Below are 27,975 nucleotides of genomic sequence, written 5' to 3'. Positions count from 1 at the left end.
CACAAGATGTTTCCGAACCAACATCGCCTACCTGTTTTAACTCACAACTGAAAGAGAGGCAACAATGATACTGCACAAATATGAGCGAGGTAGCACCACATAAATACATAAAATGAATTTGCTGAAAACAATCTATAATTAAACAAAAATTTGCGTACAGTCAAGTAAACAATTAACAATTAGAAGTGATTTTCTTTAAGCTTTGGCGGAGCCGAATACTTTTCTCTAACGTGAGCGCGGTACTCCTCGTCATCATCGTGGCACTCCTTGTAGCACTGAGTGCAAAAGAGTTCCCCACCGCATCCGTGGCATCGGAAGTCGGCGTCTTCGTTACAAATATTACACCAGGGCAATTCTTCGGTGTTGCCGGGCGACTCAGTAGTATTAATTGGACTAAGTTCACTCTCGGAGGTTTCTGGTAAGCGCGATTCTGCGACATACTGGATGGGAATACGAAAATGATGATTTGGCTTAAAAAAAATAATGCTAATATATAAATGCGAACCTTTTTCAAAATGTTCTGTAGAAGTGTCTCGTCATCCTCTTCGTTGTCCGCGACAGTGTCCATCTGGGATCTCGATGGGCCTGCATCGGAATCGACGGGTGTGTCGCGCAGAGCTCGCAAACGTCTCTCAATGTCGGAAATTGAGTCATCCCTCTGCCTGCTGATATTTTGATCCAGTTGGGCTTCGTCCACGAATTGTTCGAGCAAGTCCCTCATCTTCTCCTGATCGTTTCTTTGGTCGGTGGACAGTAGCAGATCTTTCTTATCGTAGCTTTTCGTATGCGGCATCCCAGTGAGATTGGCAAGACGGGCGCGGATCTCGTCATCGGTGGCATCAACTCGTTTATAGTCCTGCATTCGTTTGGTCAACTCACTGTCCAGGTTCTCATCAATATGATCCTTGTGATCTTTGGAATGTGGTGACGAACTGGAACTGGGAACCAATGCCTGTGGCAGCTCCTCCACAGGCAGGCTGTCGCTGCAATAAATTGAATTATAGTTTCGGAATCGATTGTCTAATGTGGTATTCTACTTACTTGAATAGGGCATCGGCGCCATCTGAACTTTTGGAGGGTGGAGGCAGGTTTATTTTGGTGACTAAGACCCCCGGCAAAGCCTCACAGTCTATAACTTTCTCGGCATCGGCGCTCGCCTGGAGCTTGGATAGCTTGTCGTAGCATATGAGGCACACATTGAGCACTTTTCCTGCGTGACGGGGCACGGGCATTGGTCTCTTCAAGCACTTGGAGCAGAATGAGTAGCCGCAGTTGGGGCATCCATACTACAATTTCGGATTTAACACAATGTTAGTAGGTGATATATGTTGGTTTGCATTCGCTTGATGACACTTGCCTCCTTGCAGAATAGGCCATATTTGCGACCGCATCCAAAGCAGCTCATTGCAACCAGAGTCACCAATGGAACATATAAATTGAAAAAGCTTTAAATTTCGTTTGCTTTGTTTTAAAATAAGTCAGTTCTAATTAGGAATGGTCGCGTGATTTCTGCACAGTGGGTGAGCTATCGATTACGGCTTAAACGTCTATAGATGCATGGGCTTTGTATAAATCAGCTGTTCCTTGTTTTGGTTTAGGCTAATATCAACAATATTATTAAATTATTGAGCTTTGTTGTGACCAGATCGTTGGAAATAGAGATGGTCGAGTGAGTCCTGGTATCGATTGTCTATTGCATGTTTTTAGTACTTTATTTGGTGTACAAATCAATCGAGGACTGATTACTTTTCAACAGATTCATCGAGACCCGAGATTTTTCGCCTAACTCGATAGTTATCGAACGAGAGCGTAGACCTTGGTCAAGTGGAGACGGGCTGTTATACAGGCAGCTATTTACCGATAGGGTAAAGGTCTATCGGCCTCGGTCAGGTATCGTCATTGCAATTGTTTTGAGGTGCTAAGACGTCAATTGATAAATTCCCAATTTTACCGTAACACAACGCACTTGTCCACACAAATAATTTAGCAACATTCTCTGATTCGGTTTAACAATAATTAGCACGGCAAGTAAAGGCAAACTGTGAGCGAAAACGAACAATAAAATGAGGGCAAACAAGTCAGGTTTTGCAAACAATACACTTACAATGTATGTAATTTCAAGAAGTTATACTATTTGCTGTGCCCCAAGAAGTTATATATAGTATAATTAAGTTCTTATGCGTTTAAAAGCAATGGCTGGCACTCGAAGTTGATTTTGAGTAAACATGAGCATATAATTCCCCTTGACTCCAATAGGAAGTGCTCCATAAAAACATCATGTGACATCTTTAACAGCTATACGTACTGTATAAATAAGCATATAATCGCTTCCAATGTACATATGTAACAGGTAGATGGAAACCTTCTCGCTCTATATACACGCGGGTGCTTGTGGGTGTATAGATGTGTACATAACTATGAACATAGGTTCAGGTACATATGCAGGTCTACCGTCTTGTTTGCCAGCGCAAAACAAACAAAATTGCACTTTTGCTGTTTTATTTATGTGGGTGCAGTCAATGGGAATGTTCGGTGCATTATCCTTGAAGAGCTGGCGGTAAATACGCCCTTTGGGCGGTTTTCGTAGCCATAAACACCACCCCCTCGGGTCGGACAAATGCTGAATGCTGCGGAACTCGGGGGAAACCTACGCTTGAAGTATTTAATTAAATTAAGTCATATTCAAGAAAGTACGGACCCTAGTTGTCTAATCTAAGCAATCTAGGCTCTTGTCAATAGGGAGAACACAGACAGCAAATTCGGGTTTCTAAATCATCCAACGTTACGTTGCAGCTTGAACGATTAAAACTTTACCAGCATCCTGGGCAAACCATGGAGGAACCCAAAATTGCAACCACAGCGGAGCTTCCCAGCACATCAACCGGAGCATCGTCGTCATCATCGACTTTGTCCAACAACGTGAGCTACGACAAGATCGCCTGGACTCGGGATATCACAGAACCCTTGGCTGAGGAGTCATCTACAAGTCAATTGCGCCCGCTGGGTACCTCGATTCCAACCGATTCGGCGTCATCGGAACTGAATACGTCCAACACTTCGTATTCCTTTACTGGAGACTATCTATCTGGTGGCAATAAGGCCGATCTGAAGGGTGGCTATCCATCCGGTGGCACCGATACGGACACGAAAGCCAATGAAAAGGACAAGGAGAAGGAACATAACGCAGACGACTCGCTCTACGAGTGCAACATATGCCTGGACACCGCCAAGGATGCTGTGGTCAGCATGTGCGGCCATCTGTTCTGCTGGCCGTGCCTGCATCAGTGGCTCCTGACGCGTCCCAATCGCAAACTCTGTCCCGTTTGCAAAGCTGCCGTTGATAAGGATAAGGTCATACCTCTGTACGGAAGAAATAGTACACACCAGCAAGATCCACGGTAGGTTTGGACCACTTTCAACATGAGTATTGTTCAATTACCCAACTTATATGTGCTTTGCAGTAACAAAGTTCCACCACGCCCCGCTGGACACCGGACAGAACCAGATCCTGTTCCCGGGTTCCCTGGATTCGGATTCGGCGACGGATTTCACATGTCCTTCGGCATTGGAGCTTTTCCTTTCGGGTTCATAACATCTACCTTCAACTTTGGCGAACCACGTCCGCCTGGTAGGTTTTACATGTCATCTCAATAGTTCTATGCTTGACATTAAATAACATTTGCCCATGTATTTAGTTGCTGTTCGAGGAACAAGGCAATACCAGTATGAACAGGCCCTGTCCAAGCTCTTTTTGTATCTGGCCCTTGTGTGCATAATGTGGCTGTTCTATGCATAGCAATCTGCGAACGCGTAGAGACATCACCCCGATAAGAAGAACCTATATTCAAATGTGTATGGAAAGCGTCCGAAGTAATCATATAGCAGTATCCTCCAGTTAAATCAACAATATTCTTAAACTCGTTGGGCAATAGTCGTTGGTGTGATTAATTAACATAAATTGTAAGCATTCGGTTATAATTGTAATTTGAGAATTCGCAAAACAGAAGTGGATTGGGTACCCCAAACTATTTCAAAAAGGCCGCGATACCCTACGACTCTCAGCGTAAAAAACTGAAATTTCGAAATCATTGGATCGTAATGATTTATTTAAAATGTAGATGTCAAAAAGTGTAAAAATATAAATTTTAAACTCGATAAAACATTAAAAACATTTATTTCAATTCGTTTTCCGTGTAGATTATTATCGATGGGTGATTGGGAGCGATTAAATCAATAGTAATAAAATAAATTATGGGTATAATAGAGGGGCTTTTAAAAATTAAGTTTATTGCTTAACTTAAACTACACAACATTCTTTTTAACTTGAAATGGCCATTGCCTTAAGAGCAAAAAATAAAACACAAAATAAAACTGGTGGCTACTTAAAATATTTTAGCTAAGCTAGGCGTTCGCCGAAACGGATTCCACGAACTGGATGAAACGCTGCCAGCGGGCCGCGAACTAGAGGATGTCTTCAGGTGGAGCTTGGGCTTGGCCGCAATACTTGTGGGACTGGGAAATCCGGATGAAATGCCCGATGAACTGGCCGCCGATAGCGTTGATAATGAGCCCTTCGACGACAATGGCTGTTCGTAAACAAGGTGAATTAGTATTAGTTTGCTTATTATTTACGTATGATTAATAAACAAAATGCACCTTCAAGTAGTTGCGATCCATGGGCGTTATCACTCTCAGCTCGAGTGTGGAGCCGCAGGATTGTATGAGCTGCACTACCTGCTGATGCGAGTACCACTTGACGTCCACGCCGGCTATCTCGACTATGAAGTCACCCTCCTTGATGCCGCCAAGCTGCAAATAATGCCTACATTATACGACGAATCGATGGAAGTGGCAATCACTTACGTCTGCCAATGAATTAATCTCAACGTGGGCAATGATAACCGGAGCATCGCCGCGCACATGGAAGCCAAAGTTCTCAAACTCCTCCTTGTACAGATTGTATCCACCATCGTGCTCCTCGTCATCATCGTTATCCAATGGGCACTTGTTGTTATTGCTGGGCACGCTGTGATACAGGGAGGAACCCTTCTGGAGGCGCACACATCTGGGCGCTGTCCAGTGGCGTCTCGCCGAGAATATTGCAATCGGCCCGAGGCGCTTGAAGGGATCCTTAACCTTGTGCGATGTGAAGTCGGGTCCGGTCAGGGATAACGTGAACTTCGAAGATGCTGAGGATATGGATGTATGTACATAATTACATGAAGACATCGGCTTATCTTGAGTAGGATATGTATGATATATGTACCTTCAACCGATCGCTCTAGAAGATCGCCATCTTCTATATTTTTGGCTGAAGCTTGCAGTCTGAACTTCTCGAGCTCCTCCTGCGATTTGGAGTGCACCTCCTTCATGACTTCAGTCAGCGATGCCTTGTTCTTAAAGATTCAAGTTAAAGGTTAGAGTTAGGCTATAGGATATAAGAAGTATATTTACCTTCAAGAACCGACACATCCGCTGCAATCGCTGGGCTTCCTCGATGCTGGCCAGCGCCTCCTTTAAGTGGGCCAGTTTGTTGGCAATGGAGGTGGACGCCTCATCGCTGGCTCCATAGTCGGCGGTGGAGATGCGCTCCACCTCCTGGGAATTGCCGATGAAGGATTCCTGGTTCTTTTGACTTGACTTGGATGCCTTCAGCTCGTCCGTCGCATCTATGCTCCGTGCCTTGTAGAAATGTGCGAATGCTGTTGGCGTTTACAATCCCACTTTAGTATGAATATTCCCATTACGAGGTGATAACCCATTCTACCTTTGTAAAGTTCCGCCTTGACTGGCACTAGACCGGCCCAGCATTCCGGAAGATAGGTGTGCGTATCGTTTGCCTGGATATTCTTGTGCATCTCATTGTACTCGTGCGATATTTGAGCAGCCTCGCCAGCCAAATCCCGAAACGCCTGGCAATCGTACTGTATGGTTATATAGATGATACAATTATGTAACTACATACTATACTATATTCTATATATGCTGACGGATACTCACGCTCATCGCCTCGATCTGCAGCTGGAGCTTCTCAAAGAGGCATTCTCGCGCCTGGGAAAGCATCAGCGAAACGAGCACGTCCAGGACCTGTGGCTTTAGGTCCATCGATGGCGCATTCGTGAACGTATCGTAGATGTGACGAAAGACCCCGGCGGCCCGTAGAAAACTATCCACGGCCAAGTCGAGACCCCGTTCCGTCGTGCGATCGTGTCGAGCGCCGATCTGTGTATATATGCCGCCCAGATTGAACAGGGTGCAGGCTTTCTCGAACGCGATGGTCCGCTGGCACGAGGGAACTCCCGTGAGCGAGTCGTACCACTCGAAGTACACGCCCAGGTTACGATCCGGCGGAAAGAAGCGACGCTCCACGTAATACAGCGTGTTGTAGTAGCGGAAAAGTAGCGCCACTCCCAGGGCATCTCGTGACGGTGTTTTGGATGCCTATTAGAAATTGGATTAGTTAAGCATTAAACTCTGATATATGTATGAGTCATTACCTGTCTCGTGTCCGTCATATCTGCTATGGCATCTATGTACATTGAGGGCTCCTCGCTGTAGTGTTCCAGGATGAAGTCGGAGAAGGGTTCCATGAAATTGATCTCCTTGGTTTCCTTCAGTCCCAGCGGTATCATGGGCATAATTCCATTGTGACTAGGGAGTATTAGAGGATTATTATTATAATATCATCAAAGGAATAGCTTCAAACTGCCTGCTTCCTTGAAAGTTAGACCTTGTGTGTGGGTCTTTCCACCCAGTTTCTTATCCCAGGAGCGGGCTTATTGTCTCACCTTTCGCTCTGATAGATTTCCACCGACGAATTCAACTCGGCCAGTTGCTCCTTCAGCAGTTGCAAATTTGAGTTGACAAAGCTTAATTCCAAGGCAACTGTGTCGCGCAGTTTGCGATTCGATGTGGCCTAAATATATATATATACATAAAGATATGCAGTTAGTTTTGGCATGGACATGCATATGTAGGTTCAAAGTGATAAGGGAAGGTAAGGTACCCACCTTATATAGATTCTCGGCACCAGCTCGAAGGCGGAGTTCCTTATTTATTTCTTTGTTTAATTTGCATCGCCTGTTTTGGAGTTTGCTGCGACAAGTGGCAGCTCGTGGATCTGAACCCTGGAAACAGGATGGTATGTGATTATATCGAGTACATCTAAATATATATACACGAATTTAAGGCTATATTGTGGAGATATTGGCTTTTATTGGCGGATTCCTGTACGTCATTAGTCATGATAGCGATCCCTTAAAGTTATGACTCAGTGTTCAGAATCAAATATTCCATAACAAAGCTTTTGGGTGATACAATCATTTATGGTGTTTTAGGTGATAACAATTACAATTGGAAAAAATTAATATTTATACAATCCATATGATTAATACCACTTGGCATTTTACGCATCGCTGAATGCACAAAAACATAAATAAATAAATACTCACCCGAACAAAGCAAAAGGATAACTCATTCAGCTTCTCGTCATCCTCGTTCTCCTCGCTTTTCGCCACCCGCGTCGACAATTCGTGCTCCTTTTCATCCATGGTTCAAAGATCCGAAATCCGAAATGATTATGAGCCAAAAGGACTGCCAATAAACACTGGATTACTTTTCAATTTGTGGTTAGATGCACATAGAGTTCTATAATAGACTTCCGACCAAGATCATGAAAATCCCATGCAGCGCTTGTCGCGTTATGAATGGTGTAACTAACTAACTATTATAACACGAGCTGCTCGTTTTTCGTATGTATGCACATGGAGTAGCTAAAGATAGAACCGCATTTCTTCTTCTTCAGCTTTAGGAGGTCAAACTCATCAATCGCCTTAACGGTTTTCGATTCGAGCGAGCCATTTAAGTAGCGCCAAACATCAACATAATATAACCGTCATGCCACTGCTCCAGGGCAAACTCATCTTGAGATATGGTGAATAAACACATAGGATTGCAATTATTCAATTATTATTATTTAATGCAACACTAGAAGCTCACAAAGTGCCCGAATATTAAAGGGTTTGAGCATAGACGACGACCTAAACATGTCAAGATCATAAAAGTCCGTTCATATCTATAAAAAGTGTGGGCCAAGAACTGGAATTCTGGGACACCGAGATATGAAGCTTGTGATCGAACGGTATTTCTGGGACAGGCCGCTCGAAAACAATAGGAATTAACTGCCATTCGGTTGTCGTTGTCGTTAATTCTTTTTTGTTTCAACTAAACTATACACACATGCAAGCACGTCGGTTGGCTGGGGATTTCGATGTTGATTTCACGTATTCATGAGATCGCAGAATGCAAAGCATAAACACAGTGTTTTATCGGATCGCTCGCGATCGGAGGGGGAGGAATAGACATAGATATAGATATAGATATATATATACACATAGACATATATATAGATGTAGACAAATATGTGGTTGGCCACTGGTTTCACTATTTCACACTGGCATTCCACAGAGTCCATGGCATATTTATGATAATCCGTGCTTATTCCACATCATCAGTAGCATACTTTTGTACTACTGCTATGTTATGGCATAATTATTATACACATTATTATACACCACGGCTTACAACTTTATAAGCTCGATGGGCTCCACGAAAAAATAGAAGAAAATAACCGAGAAATACACTTGTTTGCCCACAAATGCTCACCGTATCCACATACTCCACGATCAATATTCAAGATTTTTCAGCACTCGCCCAACGGAATTTCGACTCAATATCAGTTGGGTTCGACTCTTGTCTGCACTACACTTTCCACTATTACCAAAAAAAAAAAAATATATATGCAACAGGTTACTGCTCTACCTTTTTGGACAACCGAAGCGCCAGGTACGAGTTTCCGAACCACCGTAAAGTCTCAAACTGGTTATTTACTCGAGCCTAACTATTCAGATCCAGTGTGACCGTCGCACGGCCGTTATAACATACCATACGGTTAGCTGGGACGTTACCGAAATAGTCAACAAGTGGTAACTTCTTTTTAGCAATCCTAACTTTGAAATAGGACTATAAAGTTATTATCAAATATGTAAGACTACTATAATAAATGCGATAATACAAAATCAAGTTATTAATACATACATATTACCAGACTAAGTAAGAGTTTGAAATGTACTTATATGGAATATCATATAAACCTTATGTTCAATTTATGATTTGGTAAAAAGATTTTAACTACCCTATAGCATTATAAACCTCTTTTACGTTCGAAAAATATTGTTCTGGTCCAGTGTAGCCGCATTTTACCCACTTTTTGAGATAACTGCGGTATGTTTGCTGATAAATGAAATAAACAATGGAATCTAGAATAAATATGTGCTGCATAAACAATTAAATAATGATAACAAGCATTGCATTGGCAAGTTTTAGCATCATCAGCACTAATAATTGGCAAAATTCCAGGTATTTTTATAATCATATCTATTGGAAAGAATTTAAGATAAGAAAAACTACCTTATAAATTAACAGAAGATTTTATCGACGAACATAACAAAGTTAATAAATATATATATGTACTTTGTAAGGCACTCCCTTTAAATTTAACAAAACATTTATATTAAAAATCATTAAGATACTGAAGAAAGTTTGCGGAAAATTGAGTTAATCAAAGTTTAAGGCAACTTTGTACACCGTTTCGTTGCTCCGAATCGCCAATCCTCTATTTTGCATTAAAAATGCCGCTTTTTTAACAAGTGTAACCTTAGGAAGTGTTTATCTTTATTCATTTAAGGGTAGTACGTCTTCTTGAACCTGTTCTTATTCTTAGGGACGTCTGGTCGGACTGCCCGCGGCACATACTCCTTGTCATGTGTGTCCAGCGTTCGCTGCCAAGGATTGATGTTCAGCTCGAAGAAGCGTCTCTTAGCCTCCATGGCGCGATTTTTGTTATCGATCTTGTATAGCTTCTCCCACAGGTAGATTTCGGGTAACTCCAAGTGTCGCGGTCGGTTTGATGCCAAATATTTGAAGGTCTTATTGATAAAGTCACGCTGTTCGGCGTTCTCATAGGCGGAAACGTCGGAGGCAACATACGGCTGCTGCTCCCCAATACTCCGCTGAATCGATGGCGCATTGGCATAGAAGTTGAGCAGGTGCCGCAGTGCGGTATCGTTGAAATCAACGCACTTGCCGCTCGCCGAAATCTCGGCGTAGAGTGGAAGCGGCTTTGTACCGCGACAGAAGTTGACACGGGGATTTTCCGCCACGTTCGTGCCGTGCAGCAGCAGCGTATTAAGCTGATACTCGTAGAAGCTCCATTCCCTGCCGTTCGTGATCACAGTTTGAGTGTTCATGGGATAGGTCAGTTCGTTGTAGGTGTTGAAGCCATTGTAGTTCGCCTGGGCCAAAAGCCAGGCGTATGACGATTTAATCGCCAGCGCATGCAGAGCCTCCAGCTGATCCTGCTCGCCGAACGATTTCGGACGGATCTGCAGGTGTGCACGCGATTGAAATGAGAGCAGGCCGAAGTTATGCTCATTTCCTTTGGGCCAATAGCCTGGCACATTGGTGGCGTGCTGATGCTTGGTGCTGTAGCCGAGGGTTCGCGGGTCGTGCTTGAAACGGGGCAGCTGTTTGCTCAGCTCGAGGTTTTCGCTTTCCGCTTCCGTTTTCCAAGGCGACAATTGCTTGCGATGGCGCAGGGCAAGATACGGCGCTCCCGTATACTGAACCAGCCGATCAACGCTCTCGTTTGCCATATCCTTTTGCCATTCCCGGCCCTTCTTCGATTTCTGCACGTTCTTGGGAGGATCTACGCCGCCAACGGCCCAGAAGGCTTCGTGGCGTGGATTGTAGTCGACCTCGAGCTCATCCAGGTGCTTGTACTCCTCGCTGAGCGACTGCAGCAGAGCTCTGTTCAGCTGTTCCACAATGATCTGCGTTAGGATGCGCTCACGTTCAACGGGGTTCGATTCGGCGGAGTTGGGTTGCTTTTCCAGGTGCCTACGCTTAGTAATGGGGGAGAATAAATTAATAACAGACGACCGAACTTTTAACTAGGGCCACTCCAACCAATCCGAGTTCTTAAGTGAGTTGGACAAGCTACTGTCCGCAAACTCGCCGGAGAACTTGGTTCGTTGGAAGCGGACCTCGTTGTACCCACTTGTAGTAGTCGTGGGCAAACTCGAGGGCATCGATGACATCCCCGCGAGCCGCCTTGAAAAGACTATCCTCGCTCGGCTGCTGCTGCTCCTGCTCGGAGTCCTGAGTCTGTGCCTTCTTCTCCGTTTCTGATGGCAAATCCTCGAGCACTGTGCGCGTATAATGTTGCGTGAGCGGCAGTGCATTGTAGGGAATTTTCGAGTCGTTGAAGTCGACCACCTTGAAGCCGTAATAGCGGGGCATATTGATTTTGATCATCTTCTCCTCCACCGTCGGCACCTGCCGGATTTCCTCGTGCCAGTTGGCCGCATCCTTCTGCTTGCGCGCCTTGAAGGACGGATCCTGAATCTCCGGATATACCGGCTCTGCGTCCGTGCTATTCAGCTGCAGCTGCGACTGGCCGGCCAAACAGCGCTTGTACGTCGTTCGCAGCTGGCGAACACGGTTAAGCTTCAACATGCCGTCGAACCTAACGCAAGTTGCGATTTATGTTTTCGAAGAAATAAAATTAACTTCAGTTTCTTTGACAATAACTAGGTTATGTCATTGCTGCAGTGTGACCGCACGCTGAATTCGGAATAGGTTGCGCCAAGGTAGCGACGGAAAGTTTTGCGATGCCAGTAAGTGTAATGGTATATTGATATTTATGCAGTTCACCAATAATACATGATAAATCATAGTCCTTTACTATTTAAAAATTTAGCTTTCTTAAATCTTAAATCTTTATATTTTTGAAATAAATCATCGTAATATTTGTTAAGCTCTCTAGAAAAAGCTTACAAAATAGTCTTGCTTCATTTATATGTATTTGATATATTTAAAAATCCCAATTGTAAATAATAATTACCAGACTTCCCAGCCATAACGCACTTGATAATAATACTTTGAATAAAATGCACCTTACAAGCAATAACATATGTGACCGTATAACGTTTTCGCTAACTTATTCAGCTGTTCCAAGTGCAACACTGCTAGGCAACACTTTCCAGCCCTGGAAAAATACCAAACATCTACCATCTCTCTAAACACGAAAACATAAACGCTTACCAAGAAATCATAGATTTTCTATACCAAATTAAAATAAACTTATAAATCTTTCCAACCGTAATTCCTTGACAATTTCCATGTGCACGAGTGTGGCCAAATAATTCCACGAAATTTACGGGTGTTGATGTTAAGGTAACCTAAAACAAAAAAAAAAGGCAAAAAATCTTCGCCATAAAAACGATTTATTAAAGTAAACAACGGTACGGAGCAGTTTATGCTAGCGAAGATCAGTTGATTTGTTTGTCCACGACTGCAACGCTGTCACTGCAAGCCGAGCAGAACGCCCAAGTACCCGGTAAGACTAAGCCGCAGCCGATGCCGCATTCATCCGCATGCTGAAACTGCAACTGAATCGAAATCGAAATAGGAATAGAAATCGAAATCGGAATCTTTAACTGACACTCACTTTTGATCTGCAACTGAATCTGAGCACGCCGACGAAATGAATCCCTGCGTGCTGCCCACCCCATTGCCCGATCTGGATGGCGACAAGCGTTGGCACAGCATACACCGCCGGTTCATCTCCGATTGCCGCGAAAAGGATCCGGATGTGATATTCCTCGGCGACTGCATCTTCGAGACCGTCCAGGACACGGAGGCCTGGAATCAGTACTTTGCGCCGCTGCACTGCCTTAACTTCAGCATTCGCGACGACTGCACCGAGCACGTACTGTGGCGCATCGAAAACGGTGCGCTGGACAATGTGAGTCCCAAAATCGTCGTCCTCCATGTGGGCACCAATAACGTGCGCAACAGCGCGGAGGAAGTGGCCGAGGGTGTGCTCGCGAACGTAACGAAAATACGTCAAAAGCTGCCCAACGCCTACATCGTTTTGCCCGTAAGTAGTTGTGTTATTAGCCAGTCGCAGTAAATCCTCACCATTGCCATCTACCTCTCACTTGCAGTCGCTACTGCCGCGTGGCCAGCAGCCCAATAAGTTGCGCGAAAAGAATGCCAAAATCAACGAGGTGGTCAATGGATTGACCAAGGGCTTGTATCGCGTCCAGACGGTGGCCATTGACAAGGGTTTGGTCCAGAGCGACGGCAGCATCAGTCATCACGATATGTTCGACTATAAGAATCTGACCAACGCTGGAGCGAAAAAGATATTAGAACCACTCTACGATCTGCTTTCTCAAATTCTCAACGAAAACGAACCTGAAAACGATCTCACTCCCTCCGAATAAAAGGAACATCCAGCAGCTATCCATTATATATACATACATACACACATACATATACCACAAACAATTCCCAGAATATAACTTAAAACAAGAAATGTATTTTTTGAAATCTCAAAAGCAATAGAGCTGCGAGACTAACTCACAATTAAGCATACATTTTTCGTATCGAATAGTAAACCATCGCATATACCATTGCATAATATTATTTTACATTGTATTGATAAGATAAAAACCGAAATGACTGTCTCATTGGGTAAACTATAAGTTATCTTCAAGCATCAGACATTTATGGATTTTCGCTTGCATTCGTTCCTTTTACCATTTCCGTTTGAGCACCCACAAATTAACTTGTGTTTGTTTATAACATTGACAGTATTCTATATGTTTTATTACTATTTTATGCATTGACAATAAGAAGTAAAGTTGAATGCAAACCGTGGGAGACGTTTGATAAGTGTACAAGTGGTTGATTTTTTTGAAAGAGGCCGAATCCTCAAATAGGAAGTATGCGAACTTGGAGAAATAAAAAGAAAAAGAGTAAAACACAGTAGGCTCCGCAGGATCTGGTCTTGAATTTTCTTCAATAGTGCTCTGTATTACATTTAGAGCGTACACCAAATATACAAAATATTTCCAAAGAGAAAAGGTCGAAAACGGTTCAATTCTCATAAAATATACACAATGCTGCGCATTCCTGGAATGCCCCTTCTTCCGGGGACTCTCTTCCGCGATGTAAGTACTTCGGATTGACCATCAATTGGGTTTAGATATGCATCTATGCGAGTAACAGGTATCCAAGGGACATTACCCCAAACCGCAATCGCTGGCCAATGTCCAAGGTCTGAGCATGCTGAGTGATCGACAGCAACCGCCTCCTGCGGAATCGGGCAGCGTTACGGTGGACATAAGCTGTCCCCCCGTTGGGGCATCCTCCATATATCCGCCACGTTCGGGTCCCCGGATGCCTCCATGGCTGGCGTACGACAAGAAGGTGCTGTGCTTCCATGCCTACTTCAAGCAGACCCTTCAGGAGGTCTACCATGCGCCCTATCTGGTGCGCAAGGTCAAGATCTACTACTATCTGGAGGATGGTACCTTGGAGATCTACGAGCCCCGGGTGGACAACTCGGGAATTGTGCAGGGATGTGTGGTTCACAGGCAGCGGGTCCAGAAGGCGCCGCCGTGCGACAATGAGTTCATGTCCCTCATCGATCTGAACGTGGATCAGACTGTTCAGATATTTGACCGCCAGTATCATATCACCGATTGTGATCCGTTCACAAGGGCCTTCTTGAACAAACGCGGCATAGCCGTTCCCGATCCGGTCAAATCGCCATGGTAAACGATAATTGAAGCGCGGAAATTACCCATTTATACTGTCCATTCTCATAGCGATCCCACCGAGGAGCAACGCAAGCGTGAAAACCAACCGCGATCTGGTAATCTCATACCGAAGAATCATCCGTTTGCCCAGTTCCTCAAGTACGATAGGCAAATACTCAAGTTCCAGGCGTACTGGGACGATAGAACCGAGTTCGGAGACGTACGCAAGCTGGAGGTGTGCTACTACCTCTCCGACGATACCATCGAAATCAAGGAGCAGCACATTCGCAACTCAGGTCGCGACGGCCCAACCGTTTTTCTCAAACGCGGACGCTTGGCGCGAGTAAGTATATATAAGTATAGATGGCACCTGGTACTCACCATTACGACTTACAATACGATATTAGCAAAGTAAATTGGGATGTTGGAGCCCAGATCCCAAGATGTTTTAGCCAGATTTACATATCTTCTTGTGATTCCCTGCTATTGAAATTTGTAGTTTCGTATCTCCTGATATTTGAAATCTCCCAATTTCCTTATAAACCTGTAGTTATAATTAAGATTGAAGATAATTCACCTTATTAGCAGTGCAAAACTGTAATTTTGACCAAATTATATTGTATTCCTGTAATTATATCGTATTTTTGCCATATTTATATAGATATATTTAAGAGTGTAGGTAATTCACCTTATTAGCAGTGTAAAACTGTAATTTTGACCAAATTATATCGTATTCCTGTCATAATATCGTATTTTTGCCATATTTATACATATTTTTATGGAAAAACTATCAGTTTGCCAGCTATTTGGCCAAGTTATGATGGTAAATCCGTTCGAAAAAATCATATTTTATGATAAATACCATATTTCTGTTTGTTAGGAGTTCGAAGGACTCCAGCTGCCAGGACAGATGACCCCGATGACGCTACTGAACGTCCTGGGCACCAATATGCGCAACGTGCGCTATTGCGTGGATCCGCTGAACACCGGAAACAAGGAGATCCATTACTATAGGGAAAAGGATCTCCAGATAGGCAGTGTGATAAACGTGTATGGCCGTGCGGTGGTGATAACCGAACTGGATCCCTTCACCCAGAACTATTACCGCCAGCGATATGGCATACAGGACTTTACCCCACTGCCGATCCCCGCGAGATCCGATGATTGTGCTGACCATAGATCGGAACGACAATTGCCACCGTACAATGGATGGGGTAGCTACGAGGATTCGGTGGGCAATTGCATATCGGTGGAACCGAAGCCGCCAAAGTCCGATTTCAAAAAGTTCATCAAATACGATCGTTATGTGCTCCGCTTTGGCGCCAAAATGCTCTCGACCATCAAGGCGAACTGCGAGCGAATCTTTGTGATTAGCTACTATCTGTGCGATGATACGCTGCAAATCCAGGAGATTGCGGTGCGCAACTCCGGATTCCTCGGTGGCGAGTTCATGAAGCGCACACGCTTGGAGTTGCCTGGCCAGGAGAGGTTCTCCTGCAAGCAGCCGCAGTACTATATGCCATGGAACTTCTTTGTCGGATCGACCATGTCGCTGAAGGACTTCATCTTTCACATAGTCTCGGCGGATGAATACACGCTCGTGTACATGGAGCACCATCCGGAGACCTTTCCCCATGCAAATGTGGGTGTGATCATGGAGAAGGTGAAGAGTGCCCTGCAGAATCGCATGGCGGAGTTTGTGGGATCGTGTGTTCCGGACTGTACGGACCTTGAGAAGAAGCGTGATGTCTTTGTGTCCTTCGAGAGTTTCAAGGGCGCCCTGATCAGCATCATGGGTAACCAGATCAGCGATCACGAGATCATCAGCCTCTGCCGGCACTTTTCGGCGGAGAAGAGTCAGCCAAATGCCTGCGATCGATCCACGGTGCGGGCGGCGGCTCATCTCGAGCTGAAGAGAACCCTGTGGAATGCTCGGGATGATCTGATGGAGCACTTCCATCACATCAATCCGACCAACCAGCCATTCCTGCCCGAGGTTAAGGTGAGATCGGCACTGCGGGGCTGTCGCCTGCCATTCTCCCTGGAACTGATCGACAATATACTCTCGATTCTGAATCGCAACGAGTGCGACGACATCGAGGTGTGCGACCTGATGAACTTCATCGACGTATCCTGCGGCAAGGGCTGCGACATGCTGCCCGTGAACCACGCCTTCGAGCTCTGCCCCAAGATCCCCTTCCTGAACAAGGGTCGTGTGGTGAACTTCACCTGCTTCCTGAGGGAGATCAATCTGCCCCTCAACTTGCCAGCCGGCGGCGAGAAGAACAACGATGCGATTGCAGAGGGTGGCAGGATAATGCCACCATCGGCCATGCCCGATACCGATGCCCACAAGATGCATGAGGAGGACGCACAGCACGTGGCTTGATTGAGACACGAATCCTGCAGAGCACACACACATTTTGTTCCAAATTATTTGTTGTAATTCCTAACTTTAACTTGAATCTTCGAAAAATATATTTTGAAAAATCGATTTTCTTAACTAGGGAATTGGAAAAAGGCAAAGATGGAATGTATGGAATCTTGCTAATTTTAAATAACAATATTCTGCATTAGCAAAACTTAGTATATTTCGTACTTATATAGATAGTTTTTAAGTTAGAATTAAAAAAAAATATATGCTTTTCATGCTGCATTTTTTCGAATGTTTCTTTGGTTTATTTTACCAATGGTGTTATAATTGATTTATATATCTGATATAAACTGATATTTTGGGATCCAAGAACCAAGATCATTGAACATTATTTACGATATCCACATATGCTACTATGGCAACCATTGTATATTGTATCCGCTATTGGAAAACACGACTAATTCCGATTGACTGGGCAATTCAGTACCAACTCGCGATCTTGGCAGGATTTCGTCTCCCGATCGAACCACTGATTCCGTGGGCAATTATGGCGCTTGACCCGATTCTTATGGCACATATAGAAACGACGGCAATGTTTGGGATCTGTCAAGTACTCGCCATCGTTTATTCCACGGCAATCGCGCTGGGATCTCAGCACATCGATTCTGTTGCTGAGTGGATACGGAGTAACATGTAACATGGAATGGGCATCATCTGCATCCTCGGCATCGAGCATAAGTTTCGATTTCTTGGTGGTCACTGCCGGTGTCACTGTCGTCGTCGGAGGACAGGTGGTGGTTTGTGTTGTCGTCGCTGTGGCCTCCTCCTTGGCCTTTCCATCGGGCACCAAGGTGACGTTGGCTTTGACATCACCCAGCACAGCACCGCCGCGATCCCCGTTGAAACATTTGACTAGTCCGGGCAGATTGCACGTCTGGATCTTTGGATCGTAGAACAGGCCATTGGAGCACTCGCGCCGAACGGCATTACCACGCTGGCACACAAAGAAGCTGGAGCAGCTGGCCGGATCCGCGAACGACAGGCCATTGAAGCGATCCGCACAAACGGTGCTGCCCAAGGCATCGGTCAATGGCACCGCCGAGGACACTAGGATCACCACAAATAGATGCTGTGCAATCCCTGAAGACGAAAGAATATGCCACAATTTTAATATAGATTTAACAATATGATCTTAAAGCTATCATGTTTTATGGGCAGACATTATGATCATATTTTTGTAGTATCCATATAATCCAATCTGCTAATCCAATGATCCAATGAATGATTTAAGCGATGTGGTTTAATCCATTGTTCGACGTACAAACTTTCATGTTGGTAAACCGGCTTGGAGGTGCTGTTTCAAAAACGAGACCACTTTTGTCCAGACTCGCTTTTTATAGACGGCGGCGCCTCCTTATCGCCATCGCCATCGGCGGACGGCGACGGTTACATGGGCAACGTTCACCTCTTGTGTGGAAAACACGGCTTGGACAAACAGTATACTATTCGCGCGTGCTGCCGGAACTAGCGTGTATCGCCAATGGAACCATTAGGAAATTGGCATGGAATATATATACATATATAATGGTTTTTATCAGTGTCTGCTATTTTGGATAATGCATCTCGAAATTGTTGCACTCGCATGTTTAACATTTGATAACAGTTTTGAAAAGAGGAAATTGAATAGATATTAGATATGAAATCCATGTGCTAGCAATAATAATACTATAACTTCCTGCATATAATTCTTTACTTAATCACTTTACACAGTTCGTTTAGTAAGGATATGCATCCTTGTTGTGTTTCTGGCTATGAATGCTAAGGAACACACAGTTTACCGACGGCTGGGACACCGAGTAGGAATGGAAATCCTGCTTGTTGCGATGCAGTGTATCGACGATCCTGGACATGGGGTACATGTGACTGGACAGCCAGAAGCAGACCCTGGGAAAACTAACATTCCTGCAGGTGTATGGAAAAGGAATGGGAATTAGAATTAGAGTGGATATCTCAGATTTGCCTCACTTGATAATGGCATGTGGAAATACATTTTCGATGACTCCGCACAGCTTTAAGTACTTCCATCTGTCCGCGCTGTCAGTGAAAGCCGCGGAGAACTCCTGATGCCTGCGCCGCCATAACGTCCCAGTGGTCCCTGCCCTATCCTCCTTGGCCTCCGACGACTGCGAGTCAAAGTCAATGGGACTGCCCAGCTCGGCCAGATGGATTCTCGTCTCCACCATGTAGTACGATGCGTAGTAGTTCTGCTGCAGCTCCTCGCGCTCGCCAATCACCGCGATGCCTGGATAGCTCAGCGTAGCCATTCGTAGGGCGGGCGTGGAGTACGCGGTGTCGCTGCACGTATAGATCACGCTGTGACCAAACCTGCGCAAGTCGTGGATTATGTGCAGCATGCTGCGCTGCGACACGATGTCCAAGTGGGTGAAGGGATCGTCCAGCAGGATGAGCTCGGCATCGCTTATCAGGGCTATGCCGAGACTCAGTCTTTTCAGTACGCCCTGGCTGCAGATGGACAGCGAGTTGAAGCGATACTTGTACAGCCCGAAGATTTTGCACAACTTCGTGGCCTCCGTGCGGAGGGAACTCCGCTTGGAGCGTCGAATGCGCAGTATCAGATACCACGTCTCCATTACGGTCAGCGATCGCATCGTTTGAAACTCCTGGGCACTGTAGCCCACCATATGGCATTCCAAGTCCTTCGACTTGTATGGAACCCTCTTGGAGCTGATTATCCGTCCCGAACTGGGTGTGTAAATGCCGAGAATCGTCTTCAGCAGCACACTTTTCCCAGTTCCATTGGCGCCGAAGATGCTCATGACTTGATAGCTAACATGATATGGACATTACTTAGTTGGATGGATATGGATATTTCGCATATGGTCATCCATTACCGATTGACCATGAAGTCAATGTGCTTGAGTGCCGCTCTTAGGCCAAAGAAGACGCTCAAATGCTCCACATGCAGGGCTTTTGATTCTATGTGGTTGCGTTCCAAGGTGCTCACACGCGATTTTTCATGGATCCAGGTGTTCTCCAGCTCGCTGGGCTCCATGATGTGCAGTATGTTCTGATCGTATTTGCTATCCGGACTTGGGAAACACGTCGGTTATAAACAATATACTGATTTTTGAAATGGAGGAGCAACACGGGAACTCGAACTCACTCACTATCCCAAAAGTACTTCGGTTGTCGTGGCCTTCGCTTCACCATATGCGATTTGAGGAATATGAAAATCGAGATCCACACCACGACGAGCAGGAGGTATACACAGCACAGGTATCGCAGGTGGTAGAACTCCTGTGCATCGTCATCTGCGGATAGTTGAAATAGTTAAGATTATGAAGGAACACTAGGTCACTAGCTGAACCCTTGATGGATGCCTCCTCACCACAACAGTTGGGAATCGTTTGGCACTGGTCCGCATAGACACTGGTCTCGTAAATTTGCCGATCGCTGCAGAGCCAGATCTTCTCCGAAATGCTGGCGATGCGCATCAGATTGTGCAGCAGGGCATAGAACGGATGGAAGTCGAGCAATAGGAAGTGGGCTGTGTTGGGATTCGTAAATGGCCACAGTTCCTTCACTGCTATGTAAACCAAAATGCCCAGTGAGTAGGCAAGGAGCACGTTTAGGTACACAAAGGGCATATCCGAGATCGGCATGATGGCTATCAAAATATTCAAGCTAAGCACACACGCCGCAATGAGGAACATGACATAGACGGAGTATACTGCAGATCATATTAGCAATATGCATATATGTGTACGGCGATGAACGTACTGTGTATATTGGAGTCCATTAGCAAGTCCCAGTGAAAGAATATGACGGCTATGTTAATGGGAAACAGGGCGAGCAGCACCACCAATAGGTCGTAGATCAGGAAGGCCACGATGAGCACGATAGTCGGCATGCCGGCAATCAGTTCCACGTAGTTGTAGCGACCGTCCCTGCTGAGCGTCATGTGGAGCAGGGGTATGCTCCAGATGCAGCAGAAGCAGAAGCTCAGGCAGCTGGCGAAGATCAAGTCGTATCCATCGATATTCAAATGCAGTTGCAGCGTGTGGATGGTCGAGAAGGGCAGCACCTCCAGTTCCACCTTGATGCCCGCCTCCCCACCGATGAAGGCACTGAAAATGGATGCACAATGGTAAATTTGATGCGATATGACAACATGGAACATACACTGCCAGCGAGTTCAAAGCCTGAGCCAAGCTATCCGGAGCTGTGTGTGGCCACTTCGTGTTGAAGAGCACCTCGATCTGGGCATTTGAGAATATGACCGCCTCCATAATGTCCGCATCCGACAACAGACAGTTTTTGTACTCGTAGTTATAGATGAAGGTCGTGATGTCCACAGACTTGCCCACCTCTGTGACCCCCACTTTGGCATACTCCTCACTGGCCACCAGTAGTTCGCCATGTAGCGAATCCTTTTGCATGAGTATGATGCCATCGCCATGATCGGACATCGGAAAGGTAATGTGTCCCGGTTGCCGGCAGTTGTGCCAGAAATATGGCATACTCAGTGTCCAGACGACGACGAGCGATGGCAGAGTCAGCTTTAGAATTGGTATAAACCAGTTGCGCGTGTCGGCGATCAGCAGCTGACGCAGCTCCTCCAGCAAGTGCATGATCGGTATGAGGAATCTCCACTTTGCGGGCTCTTCTTGTCCGCTTACTGGAAGTGTTTGTAGTCCGGGCTGGCCAAACTCTAAAGTGGACTCAACACGCGTGTACAGGCTAACTAAGATGTCATCAATGCTGCACTCATGAACTTCGAAACTATATACGTTTAGTTCATGTTTCACTCTGGCCAAGTTATCGATCAAACTAATCAGTTCGGTATGGTATTTGTGCTTGATAAGGAAGGAGGCGCAGTCGGCCAAGATGGAGTCCATCTCCATTTCCGGTATAAAGTTCGCCATGAACGCATACACATCCCGGAAACTGCACTTTTCGTTGCCAAAAATAAGCTGTTGGATTAAAAGGGATTACTATTTGAATATTATAATATCATATCATATCAGATCACATCATACCAAACGATAGGACTCGTTTAACATCCTGCACAGCTTCTTTTCCGTTCCAAACGCCTGCAGTTTGCCCTTGGCGATTACAAAAATGCGATCGGCGATTCCGCTGGCCACTTTTTGATTGTTGGATGTGAAGAAAATGGAGCGGTTCTTCTTTTGCTCCAGAATCAAAGTGTAGAACAGACTGGTCCGCTGCTCATCGATTCCATCGAACGGCTTGTCCAGGATGACGATCTGCTTGCCTCCAGCGAAGGCGCATAGGAACTGCAGCACTCTCCGCTGCCCGCTGGTCAGCTCATTGACCGGAGACTTTTCCCAATCCTCAAGCTTTAGATATCGAAGAAGTGCTTTAGCCTCTAGCTTGGCCTTGATCTTGCTGAGACCCCGCAGCCTGGAGAGGAACACTAGATGATCGAGCACCACGAACTCGGTGAACAGGCTTTTGTGCGACATAGAAATTGAGGCATTTTTCCGTGCCTCTTTTCGTTGCGTTACTATATTGAAACCGGACAGATAGATCTCGCCAAGCTTGGGCTTTGTCAGGCCATACAACATCTTTACGATCGTGCTCTTGCCCGATGAATTGTGGCCCAGTAGAGCGACCACCTCGCCGGGATACACACTCATCGTGATGTCCTGCACGACAAAGGTCGATTTCGAATACATTTGCCATACGCCACGAAATTCGATGAGAGCTTGAGCTGAAGTTTTTGAAAAACTAACTGCTGGAACCTCACGTTTCAACCCGCCCACGGCCGACTTGGTGGCATGGTACCTCTTCAGCAGACTCTTCACGCGAATCGCCAGCCAAACGTAGGTATTGTTTTCGAAAATCAGCGCGAGTAGGATGCAAAAAATGGTCTGTATGTAGAAACAAACGATCGGCACAAAGAGTCCGAAATCGGAGTGGCTGACTCTGTAGAACATATACTTTCCTATTGTCACTCCCAGCGTGTAGTCCTCGATGTAGAAGATCTTCGAGAGACCGCGACTGAATGATACGTTGCACAGAAGGACGGTGACGAATCCGTAGAACACATCTGGCCCATCGGACAGGAGTTCCTTCTTCGATAGAAGCGGCAGGGCCAGCAGTATCCAGATGATCGGTGCCATAACCATAGCAACTCTCGATCTGCGCATGGCCGATGCCATGAGTATTATCAAACTGGTCACAGCGCATCCGTACGAGATGAGGAAGCATAGTAAGATGGGCCAGGGGCACTTGTTGATAGCTGCCGTCGCTCCATTCCATTGGATCTGAAAATGCCGAGCTGCATGTTGGATTCCTCATGCTGGATTCGAGAGTACATGTACATACCTTCAGCAGAATTGTGATGAGCAATGAGGTAATCAGGAAGTGTGCGAAGACATTGAGGAACCACGTTGCCATTTGCAATGTTGCACTCGCGTTGAGTGTCTCCAACATATAACGCTGTCCCAGTTCGCGTTCCTCAACGATCAGCTAGAAAAGTGGGAAAGCGAAAGTTGAATGTAAGCTGGAATGTTTGGCTATGGAATTGGACGAACCGTAGTTAGGACGGTCACCGGGAACATGAAACCCAGAAGTATTAGCAATACGACCGAAGTTCCTATGCCCTCGGAGAGCAGCACATTGGGATTCTCATTGAAGCGACGCATCAGGACCTTGGGTAACTTCTCCACCTTGGCAGCCGTGGCTCTCAGGAACTGCATGCTGATGTGGTACTGCAGCGGCACGAAGCCCTCGCCCATATAGTCCGTGTAGCCATCCTCGTCGTACTCGTCGTCCTCGGCGACATCACGATCCATCAGCGTAGTGGTTTCCTTCCAGCTGTCGCCGATCCAAGTGTCCTCGTAGTTGCGCAACTCCGACGGCATGATTATGGCAAAGTTCAGCACGGTGGGCAGGCCATTCAGTGAGTCATCCACATTACGGAAGCAGACACTTGCCAAATAATGTTCGGAGGCGGCGTGGATGCGCATATCGTTGCAGTTCCCAAAGTCGACAATCTTATCTTCGGACATGGAAAGTTTACCCAGGGCATCGGCCATCAGCTGTCGCAGTGCAGCATTTGAGTTGGGTGCGAACGCCACTCGAATGTCCGGAATGAATACGTTTGTTGTAAAACTACAAGTGGCGGAAATGGAGTGAATGATACGAGCCACTTCAATATCTAAGATATTAGATATTAGGCTCTACTTACTTTCGCTGCTTACTTGTCATTTTGGCGCGTCTCTCGTGGATTTTGTCAATGAGTGAGCTCCAGCTGAACTCCAGAAGTTCGGCCTCTGCTCGGATCGAGTAGTCTCTCATATTTGAGTCACTCGAGGAGCGAATGAATAGCAGAAATAAGGACGACATCACAGGCAAGACAAGCGACAGAACTAAGACTAGCTTGTGGTGTTTTTGTTTTTGAAAGTTCTTCCAAACCAGCAGGCAAAAGACATGGCAAATTTGGCAAGGCATTTGAATAGGCTCTACATTCACATTTATTTAAATACAAATATACAAATTAACGCCACTCACTTCTCAAGTTATAACTAATCTAACAAATGACAGATGAGGCAGTTAAACACTAGACAACACAACAAATGTACAAAAGTGCCAATGATACACGAAGGAGTAAAGTCTCCTAAAGTATATCACTTAAGCGCACAGTCTGCAGTCCACATCCGTAGAAATACATTCGCTGATGAGCATCCAGGAGCATTCCTTTCACGTCTGCTATGCACGTATAACCAACCCGGTTATATTTATGCGTGCTGAGATCTATTCTATAGATCTGCCGATCTATGCTGCAGGTATAGGCGAACAATCCGGATGCTGCGACACTTTTGGTGGGACAATGTATGGCCAGGGCATTAACTTGGGCATTGTGAAGACCCGAGTACTCGGTTTGTTGTTCCACATTATTGTTATTCAGGTTGAGTACCGTGTACTTAATGCTTTCGTCATCCCCGCCGGATAGAATGTGCAAAAGATGCCTATCCACATATATATCTATGGTATTTATACCAGTTACGTGCAACTGAAGCTGAACATATGTCGTTTCTAGGGTACGATCAAAGCCGTAGATTTCGCCACTTGTTGTGGATACCAACAGCATTCCCTTGCTCGCAATCCACTGAATGCCCAGTGGGCATCTCTGCATATCTACAAAATGTTTTAGATCTAGTTGATTGGGTGTATCAAGCTTCCACATATAGTGCCTTATATTTCCATCGCCGCCTGCAACATATATGGAAAAGAGATCCTCATCCGAATGCTCCACAACATCTATGGCCATCAGTCGCGCTTCAATGGTACCCGTTTTGGATGCGACCACGTTGTGCAGTGTGTGGCTGGATAGTTCACTAATCCAGCATTTATTGCTCGCATCTATGCTAAGTTGGCTAATGCACAATTGCGATCGTCCGCCGACGGAGAAAACAAGCCAAGTACTGGAGTCGCCGCCACTCGATTTGTATGGAATCGCCTGCAAACTTCGCACTGTTGAGATATGGGAATGCAATTCCGCACGTTGAGACAATGAGTCCTTGGTCACTTGGGTGACTTTTATGATATTATCATCGCCAGCGGAAAGAATAAAGGGATCGGATTGATTTCTCGGCGTAATGAGTCGAAGGACATTGCAATTTCGTACGTGCCAGTTATTGGGTTTGATATCCTTAATCCGATTGTCAACGGCATTGTAGAGTGAGTTGCGATAGAAGTACACACGCTTTTGCTTCACATACGCTATGGAAAGTTGACTATCAGCATTACTCAATCGAAAGTCCCAGCAGCGATGGCCTCCGCCGCAGGCCAATTGCAGGAGGACATCATTTCGTCGCGACCAGGCCACAATGTGATTGTCGTTGAAGCCCAAGATCAAGTCCTGCGAGGGAGATGCTTCGACCCAAGCCAATGGAATGCCCTCACGTTGGCTAACACTTAGTGTTGAGTCAGAGAATCTCACATTTAGGTATTTTAAAAATGCCTCATGCCCACCACTCATCACATGGGCATTGTCCGCATTAAGACTGAACAACTTAAAGAAGTTCGAGCCCATTTTACCGTGTAAATACCGAATGGAGTCCTTCAATTGGAAGTCGTCGTTGGCACTGCTGCGGTAGTAGAGCATCACATGTCCCTCGCGGTTGCCCAACAATAGATATTGCTCTGAAATGAGCAGGGCCGCAGTTATCCACGGTTCGCGGTTATTGAATAGTGCGATGTGCGACTCTATATGCAGCTGGTGGGTTTGCAGTAGCAGGCAGTAGCCCAAATTATCGGACACTAGATAACGATCTCTGCTTAGGAATTTGAATGAGCGTATAGTGCCCTTCATCCTAATGCCATCGAATAGTTGTTCGAAATCATTTGTATCTGTGTTATACCTGTGCAGTGTTATGCGCCGATGTCCACAGGTGGCTATAATGTTATCAAATACTTCCAAAACAGTGCGTTTGTACGACGGAAAGTCATTGACCATGAGCCACTCATTCTCATGCGAAGAATCCGTGGATATTCGGGTGTAATGCAAGCGGTTTGAGCTACTCAAACCCACAATTATCTCATTATTGACAAACTTTAGATTTCTCACGAATTCATTTACATCGCCCAGACTGCTTAACATGGCGGATTCGATTTTGGGTCGATTAAGAACTTCTTTAAGATTTTGCCCGACCAAATTGCCCGTTGAACTGGTGCTATAGAGGACTTGCGTATCCTGGCTGAAGCCTAGCCTCCAAATTGGCGCTCCGAATTGCTGACGACGCTTCAGGATTAATTCACCAAAAGAACTCCAGATGCAGACGTAGGAATCCTCACCGCCGCTAGCCACAAATGTACGGTCATCTGTAATGGCAAGAATAGTTATAGAAAAACAAACAAATATAGTTATATTTCCAGAAAATCTTACCGATTTTAAGTATAACAACGCACATAACACGCGAACTGTGTCCGTAACAACTGAACATGGGCTTTATTTGAGCTGTTGTCCAGTCGCCCGGCTTTTGTATATTCCAAAACTTGACCGAACGATCATCCGATGTGGTCACCAGTAACTGCGACTCCAAGTCAAACTCAATTGAGTGGATCACTCCATTGTGCGCTTCAAGGCGCAAGAGCAGGGGATATGTTTTCATTACAGATTTTGGATCGGATTCTGTGGGAAACTGCGTTTGCCATACCAAAAGTTCTCCAAAGGCATTGCCACTTATGATAGCCAGTTTATCAAAGGAACTACCATGGAGTTTAGTGTAATAGAGTATGGAACTGTCGGTGCATCGAGCCAGCTCCAAGACAGTGCAATCTGCATTCGACGTTAGATCATATTCCATATAAAGGAGAGCACTGTGCGATGTGTGAAGAACGAATCGTTTGCGATCCTCCGATTCGTTTTCATCGTCCAAGAACAGAGCGGCATTAATCCAATCTTTGGTTTCGCCCTCGTAAACGAGCTGAAAGAGATCCTTTCCGGAGCTGGTGGTACACCTAATCAGGGAGTATTCGTTCTCGCTATATAGCAATAATAATCTTTGCGATTTACGCAAGGAACTCCACGCAAATCCTCGAACTTTTCCCTCGCGCAGTTGAACCGGCAACTCGATTTTGTCTTTTGAGCTATATACCACCGCTTGATCGCCATGACCTGGGTATATGATGTTTATGAGAACGCGTTGTAAGGATTTGGCAATATACATACCAACCAGGATCCCGTTTGGGGATATTTCCAGGCCAAATGCGTCAGAAATCAAAACCATAATTTAATAACAACACGTTGTTTTGATAAACATAAGCGTTCAGTGTGACCATGTCGTGGCAGTTTGAACATAAGTAAATGTGGAACGGCGGTATGTGGACCGCGCGGTTAATTAATTAATTCAAATTTGAATATACTACTAATAAGATTAA

At 45.5% G+C, this 27,975-nt stretch overlaps 9 protein-coding genes across 13 annotated transcripts; 3 read left to right on the top strand and 6 right to left on the bottom strand.

The window, feature by feature from the left end:
- Nucleotides 1-117: 117 nt before the first annotated feature.
- On the bottom strand, nt 118-1,663 carry LOC117146711 (abscission/NoCut checkpoint regulator). The gene is made up of 4 exons (XM_033313127.1): nt 1,358-1,663; nt 1,042-1,286; nt 506-983; nt 118-440 (listed from the first exon to the last, which is right to left on the bottom strand). The coding sequence occupies exons 1-4, from the start codon at nt 1,403-1,405 to the stop codon at nt 180-182; spliced, it is 1,032 nt and encodes a 343-aa protein (XP_033169018.1). The 5' UTR covers nt 1,406-1,663; the 3' UTR covers nt 118-179.
- A 228-nt stretch (nt 1,664-1,891) lies between these two features.
- LOC117146712 (E3 ubiquitin-protein ligase RNF185-like) lies at nt 1,892-4,113 on the top strand. Of its 3 annotated transcripts, none has more exons than XM_033313131.1 (4): nt 1,892-1,915; nt 2,794-3,398; nt 3,462-3,628; nt 3,696-4,113. In XM_033313131.1, the coding sequence occupies exons 2-4, from the start codon at nt 2,833-2,835 to the stop codon at nt 3,794-3,796; spliced, it is 834 nt and encodes a 277-aa protein (XP_033169022.1). In that variant the 5' UTR covers nt 1,892-1,915; nt 2,794-2,832; the 3' UTR covers nt 3,797-4,113. The 3 variants fall into 3 exon arrangements, with proteins under 3 accessions (XP_033169022.1, XP_033169021.1, XP_033169020.1); XM_033313130.1 differs by having other exon boundaries at nt 1,899-2,024; XM_033313129.1 differs by having other exon boundaries at nt 1,899-2,107.
- A 145-nt stretch (nt 4,114-4,258) lies between these two features.
- LOC117146708 (rhophilin-2-A) lies at nt 4,259-8,911 on the bottom strand. 2 transcript variants are annotated; one of them, XM_033313125.1, is made up of 12 exons: nt 8,821-8,911; nt 7,452-7,593; nt 7,011-7,127; nt 6,789-6,916; nt 6,498-6,651; nt 6,001-6,441; nt 5,768-5,924; nt 5,455-5,702; nt 5,267-5,396; nt 4,864-5,189; nt 4,657-4,809; nt 4,259-4,586 (listed from the first exon to the last, which is right to left on the bottom strand). In XM_033313125.1, exons 2-12 carry the CDS (start codon nt 7,548-7,550, stop codon nt 4,383-4,385), a joined length of 2,157 nt encoding a protein of 718 aa, XP_033169016.1. In that variant the 5' UTR covers nt 7,551-7,593; nt 8,821-8,911; the 3' UTR covers nt 4,259-4,382. The 2 variants fall into 2 exon arrangements, with proteins under 2 accessions (XP_033169016.1, XP_033169015.1); XM_033313124.1 differs by lacking the exon at nt 8,821-8,911 and adding an exon at nt 8,665-8,790.
- A 785-nt stretch (nt 8,912-9,696) lies between these two features.
- On the bottom strand, nt 9,697-11,681 carry LOC117147888 (39S ribosomal protein S30, mitochondrial). Its single transcript, XM_033314972.1, has 2 exons — nt 11,117-11,681; nt 9,697-10,956 (listed from the first exon to the last, which is right to left on the bottom strand). Exons 1-2 carry the CDS (start codon nt 11,572-11,574, stop codon nt 9,741-9,743), a joined length of 1,674 nt encoding a protein of 557 aa, XP_033170863.1. The 5' UTR covers nt 11,575-11,681; the 3' UTR covers nt 9,697-9,740.
- A 429-nt stretch (nt 11,682-12,110) lies between these two features.
- Nucleotides 12,111-13,785, top strand: LOC117146749 (platelet-activating factor acetylhydrolase IB subunit beta homolog). 2 transcript variants are annotated; one of them, XM_033313227.1, is made up of 3 exons: nt 12,111-12,457; nt 12,530-13,000; nt 13,068-13,785. In XM_033313227.1, the coding sequence occupies exons 2-3, from the start codon at nt 12,605-12,607 to the stop codon at nt 13,347-13,349; spliced, it is 678 nt and encodes a 225-aa protein (XP_033169118.1). In that variant the 5' UTR covers nt 12,111-12,457; nt 12,530-12,604; the 3' UTR covers nt 13,350-13,785. The 2 variants fall into 2 exon arrangements, with proteins under 2 accessions (XP_033169118.1, XP_033169117.1); XM_033313226.1 differs by having other exon boundaries at nt 12,111-13,000.
- A 183-nt stretch (nt 13,786-13,968) lies between these two features.
- Nucleotides 13,969-17,163, top strand: LOC117146747 (EF-hand domain-containing family member C2). The gene is made up of 4 exons (XM_033313223.1): nt 13,969-14,078; nt 14,137-14,684; nt 14,739-15,012; nt 15,550-17,163. The coding sequence occupies exons 1-4, from the start codon at nt 14,028-14,030 to the stop codon at nt 17,056-17,058; spliced, it is 2,382 nt and encodes a 793-aa protein (XP_033169114.1). The 5' UTR covers nt 13,969-14,027; the 3' UTR covers nt 17,059-17,163.
- Nucleotides 17,164-17,304: 141 nt separating this feature from the next.
- LOC117146748 lies at nt 17,305-18,449 on the bottom strand. The gene is made up of 2 exons (XM_033313224.1): nt 18,365-18,449; nt 17,305-18,183 (listed from the first exon to the last, which is right to left on the bottom strand). The coding sequence occupies exons 1-2, from the start codon at nt 18,372-18,374 to the stop codon at nt 17,501-17,503; spliced, it is 693 nt and encodes a 230-aa protein (XP_033169115.1). The 5' UTR covers nt 18,375-18,449; the 3' UTR covers nt 17,305-17,500.
- An 83-nt stretch (nt 18,450-18,532) lies between these two features.
- LOC117146745 (ATP-binding cassette sub-family A member 17) lies at nt 18,533-24,547 on the bottom strand. Its single transcript, XM_033313221.1, has 11 exons — nt 24,281-24,547; nt 23,625-24,204; nt 23,416-23,559; nt 22,104-23,354; nt 21,247-22,037; nt 20,845-21,191; nt 20,453-20,794; nt 20,228-20,375; nt 19,956-20,153; nt 19,069-19,890; nt 18,533-19,005 (listed from the first exon to the last, which is right to left on the bottom strand). Exons 1-11 carry the CDS (start codon nt 24,541-24,543, stop codon nt 18,819-18,821), a joined length of 5,073 nt encoding a protein of 1,690 aa, XP_033169112.1. The 5' UTR covers nt 24,544-24,547; the 3' UTR covers nt 18,533-18,818.
- Nucleotides 24,548-24,566: 19 nt separating this feature from the next.
- LOC117146746 (regulator of Ty1 transposition protein 10) lies at nt 24,567-27,874 on the bottom strand. Its single transcript, XM_033313222.1, has 3 exons — nt 27,767-27,874; nt 26,981-27,712; nt 24,567-26,916 (listed from the first exon to the last, which is right to left on the bottom strand). The coding sequence occupies exons 1-3, from the start codon at nt 27,822-27,824 to the stop codon at nt 24,710-24,712; spliced, it is 2,997 nt and encodes a 998-aa protein (XP_033169113.1). The 5' UTR covers nt 27,825-27,874; the 3' UTR covers nt 24,567-24,709.
- Nucleotides 27,875-27,975: the final 101 nt, after the last annotated feature.

This window comes from Drosophila mauritiana, chromosome X (genome assembly GCF_004382145.1).
Source record: "Drosophila mauritiana strain mau12 chromosome X, ASM438214v1, whole genome shotgun sequence".
Taxonomy (NCBI): domain Eukaryota; kingdom Metazoa; phylum Arthropoda; class Insecta; order Diptera; family Drosophilidae; genus Drosophila; species Drosophila mauritiana.
Note: the sequence above shows the minus strand (reverse complement) of the source record. Positions and strands in the feature narration are given on the sequence as shown.

Excerpts from the sequence above, each read along its gene's own strand:
- LOC117146711 (XM_033313127.1), bottom strand. The coding sequence starts at position 1,405 with ATGAGCTGCTTTGGATGCGGTCGCAAATATGGCCTATTCTGCAAGGAG. Across the intron at positions 1,287-1,357 it reads ATGGCCTATTCTGCAAGGAG|TATGGATGCCCCAACTGCGG; the intron begins GCAAGTGTCATC and ends CCGAAATTGTAG. Across the intron at positions 441-505 it reads TACAGAACATTTTGAAAAAG|TATGTCGCAGAATCGCGCTT; the intron begins GTTCGCATTTAT and ends ATTCCCATCCAG.
- LOC117146712 (XM_033313131.1), top strand. The coding sequence starts at position 2,833 with ATGGAGGAACCCAAAATTGCAACCACAGCGGAGCTTCCCAGCACATCA. Across the intron at positions 3,399-3,461 it reads ACACACCAGCAAGATCCACG|TAACAAAGTTCCACCACGCC; the intron begins GTAGGTTTGGAC and ends TGTGCTTTGCAG. Across the intron at positions 3,629-3,695 it reads TGGCGAACCACGTCCGCCTG|TTGCTGTTCGAGGAACAAGG; the intron begins GTAGGTTTTACA and ends CCATGTATTTAG.
- LOC117146708 (XM_033313125.1), bottom strand. The coding sequence starts at position 7,550 with ATGGATGAAAAGGAGCACGAATTGTCGACGCGGGTGGCGAAAAGCGAG. Across the intron at positions 6,917-7,010 it reads GTGCCGAGAATCTATATAAG|GCCACATCGAATCGCAAACT; the intron begins GTGGGTACCTTA and ends ATATATATTTAG. Across the intron at positions 6,652-6,788 it reads GAAATCTATCAGAGCGAAAG|TCACAATGGAATTATGCCCA; the intron begins GTGAGACAATAA and ends AATACTCCCTAG.
- LOC117147888 (XM_033314972.1), bottom strand. The coding sequence starts at position 11,574 with ATGTTGAAGCTTAACCGTGTTCGCCAGCTGCGAACGACGTACAAGCGC. Across the intron at positions 10,957-11,116 it reads TTTGCCCACGACTACTACAA|GCACCTGGAAAAGCAACCCA; the intron begins GTGGGTACAACG and ends TACTAAGCGTAG.
- LOC117146749 (XM_033313227.1), top strand. The coding sequence starts at position 12,605 with ATGAATCCCTGCGTGCTGCCCACCCCATTGCCCGATCTGGATGGCGAC. Across the intron at positions 13,001-13,067 it reads ACGCCTACATCGTTTTGCCC|TCGCTACTGCCGCGTGGCCA; the intron begins GTAAGTAGTTGT and ends TCTCACTTGCAG.
- LOC117146747 (XM_033313223.1), top strand. The coding sequence starts at position 14,028 with ATGCTGCGCATTCCTGGAATGCCCCTTCTTCCGGGGACTCTCTTCCGC. Across the intron at positions 14,079-14,136 it reads CGGGGACTCTCTTCCGCGAT|GTATCCAAGGGACATTACCC; the intron begins GTAAGTACTTCG and ends TGCGAGTAACAG. Across the intron at positions 14,685-14,738 it reads GATCCGGTCAAATCGCCATG|CGATCCCACCGAGGAGCAAC; the intron begins GTAAACGATAAT and ends CCATTCTCATAG.
- LOC117146745 (XM_033313221.1), bottom strand. The coding sequence starts at position 24,543 with ATGCCTTGCCAAATTTGCCATGTCTTTTGCCTGCTGGTTTGGAAGAAC. Across the intron at positions 24,205-24,280 it reads ATGACAAGTAAGCAGCGAAA|TTTTACAACAAACGTATTCA; the intron begins GTAAGTAGAGCC and ends CGCCACTTGTAG. Across the intron at positions 23,355-23,415 it reads TCATCACAATTCTGCTGAAG|ATCCAATGGAATGGAGCGAC; the intron begins GTATGTACATGT and ends CGGCATTTTCAG.
- LOC117146746 (XM_033313222.1), bottom strand. The coding sequence starts at position 27,824 with ATGGTTTTGATTTCTGACGCATTTGGCCTGGAAATATCCCCAAACGGG. Across the intron at positions 27,713-27,766 it reads CCCAAACGGGATCCTGGTTG|GTCATGGCGATCAAGCGGTG; the intron begins GTATGTATATTG and ends TCATATACCCAG. Across the intron at positions 26,917-26,980 it reads CGTTGTTATACTTAAAATCG|ATGACCGTACATTTGTGGCT; the intron begins GTAAGATTTTCT and ends TTGCCATTACAG.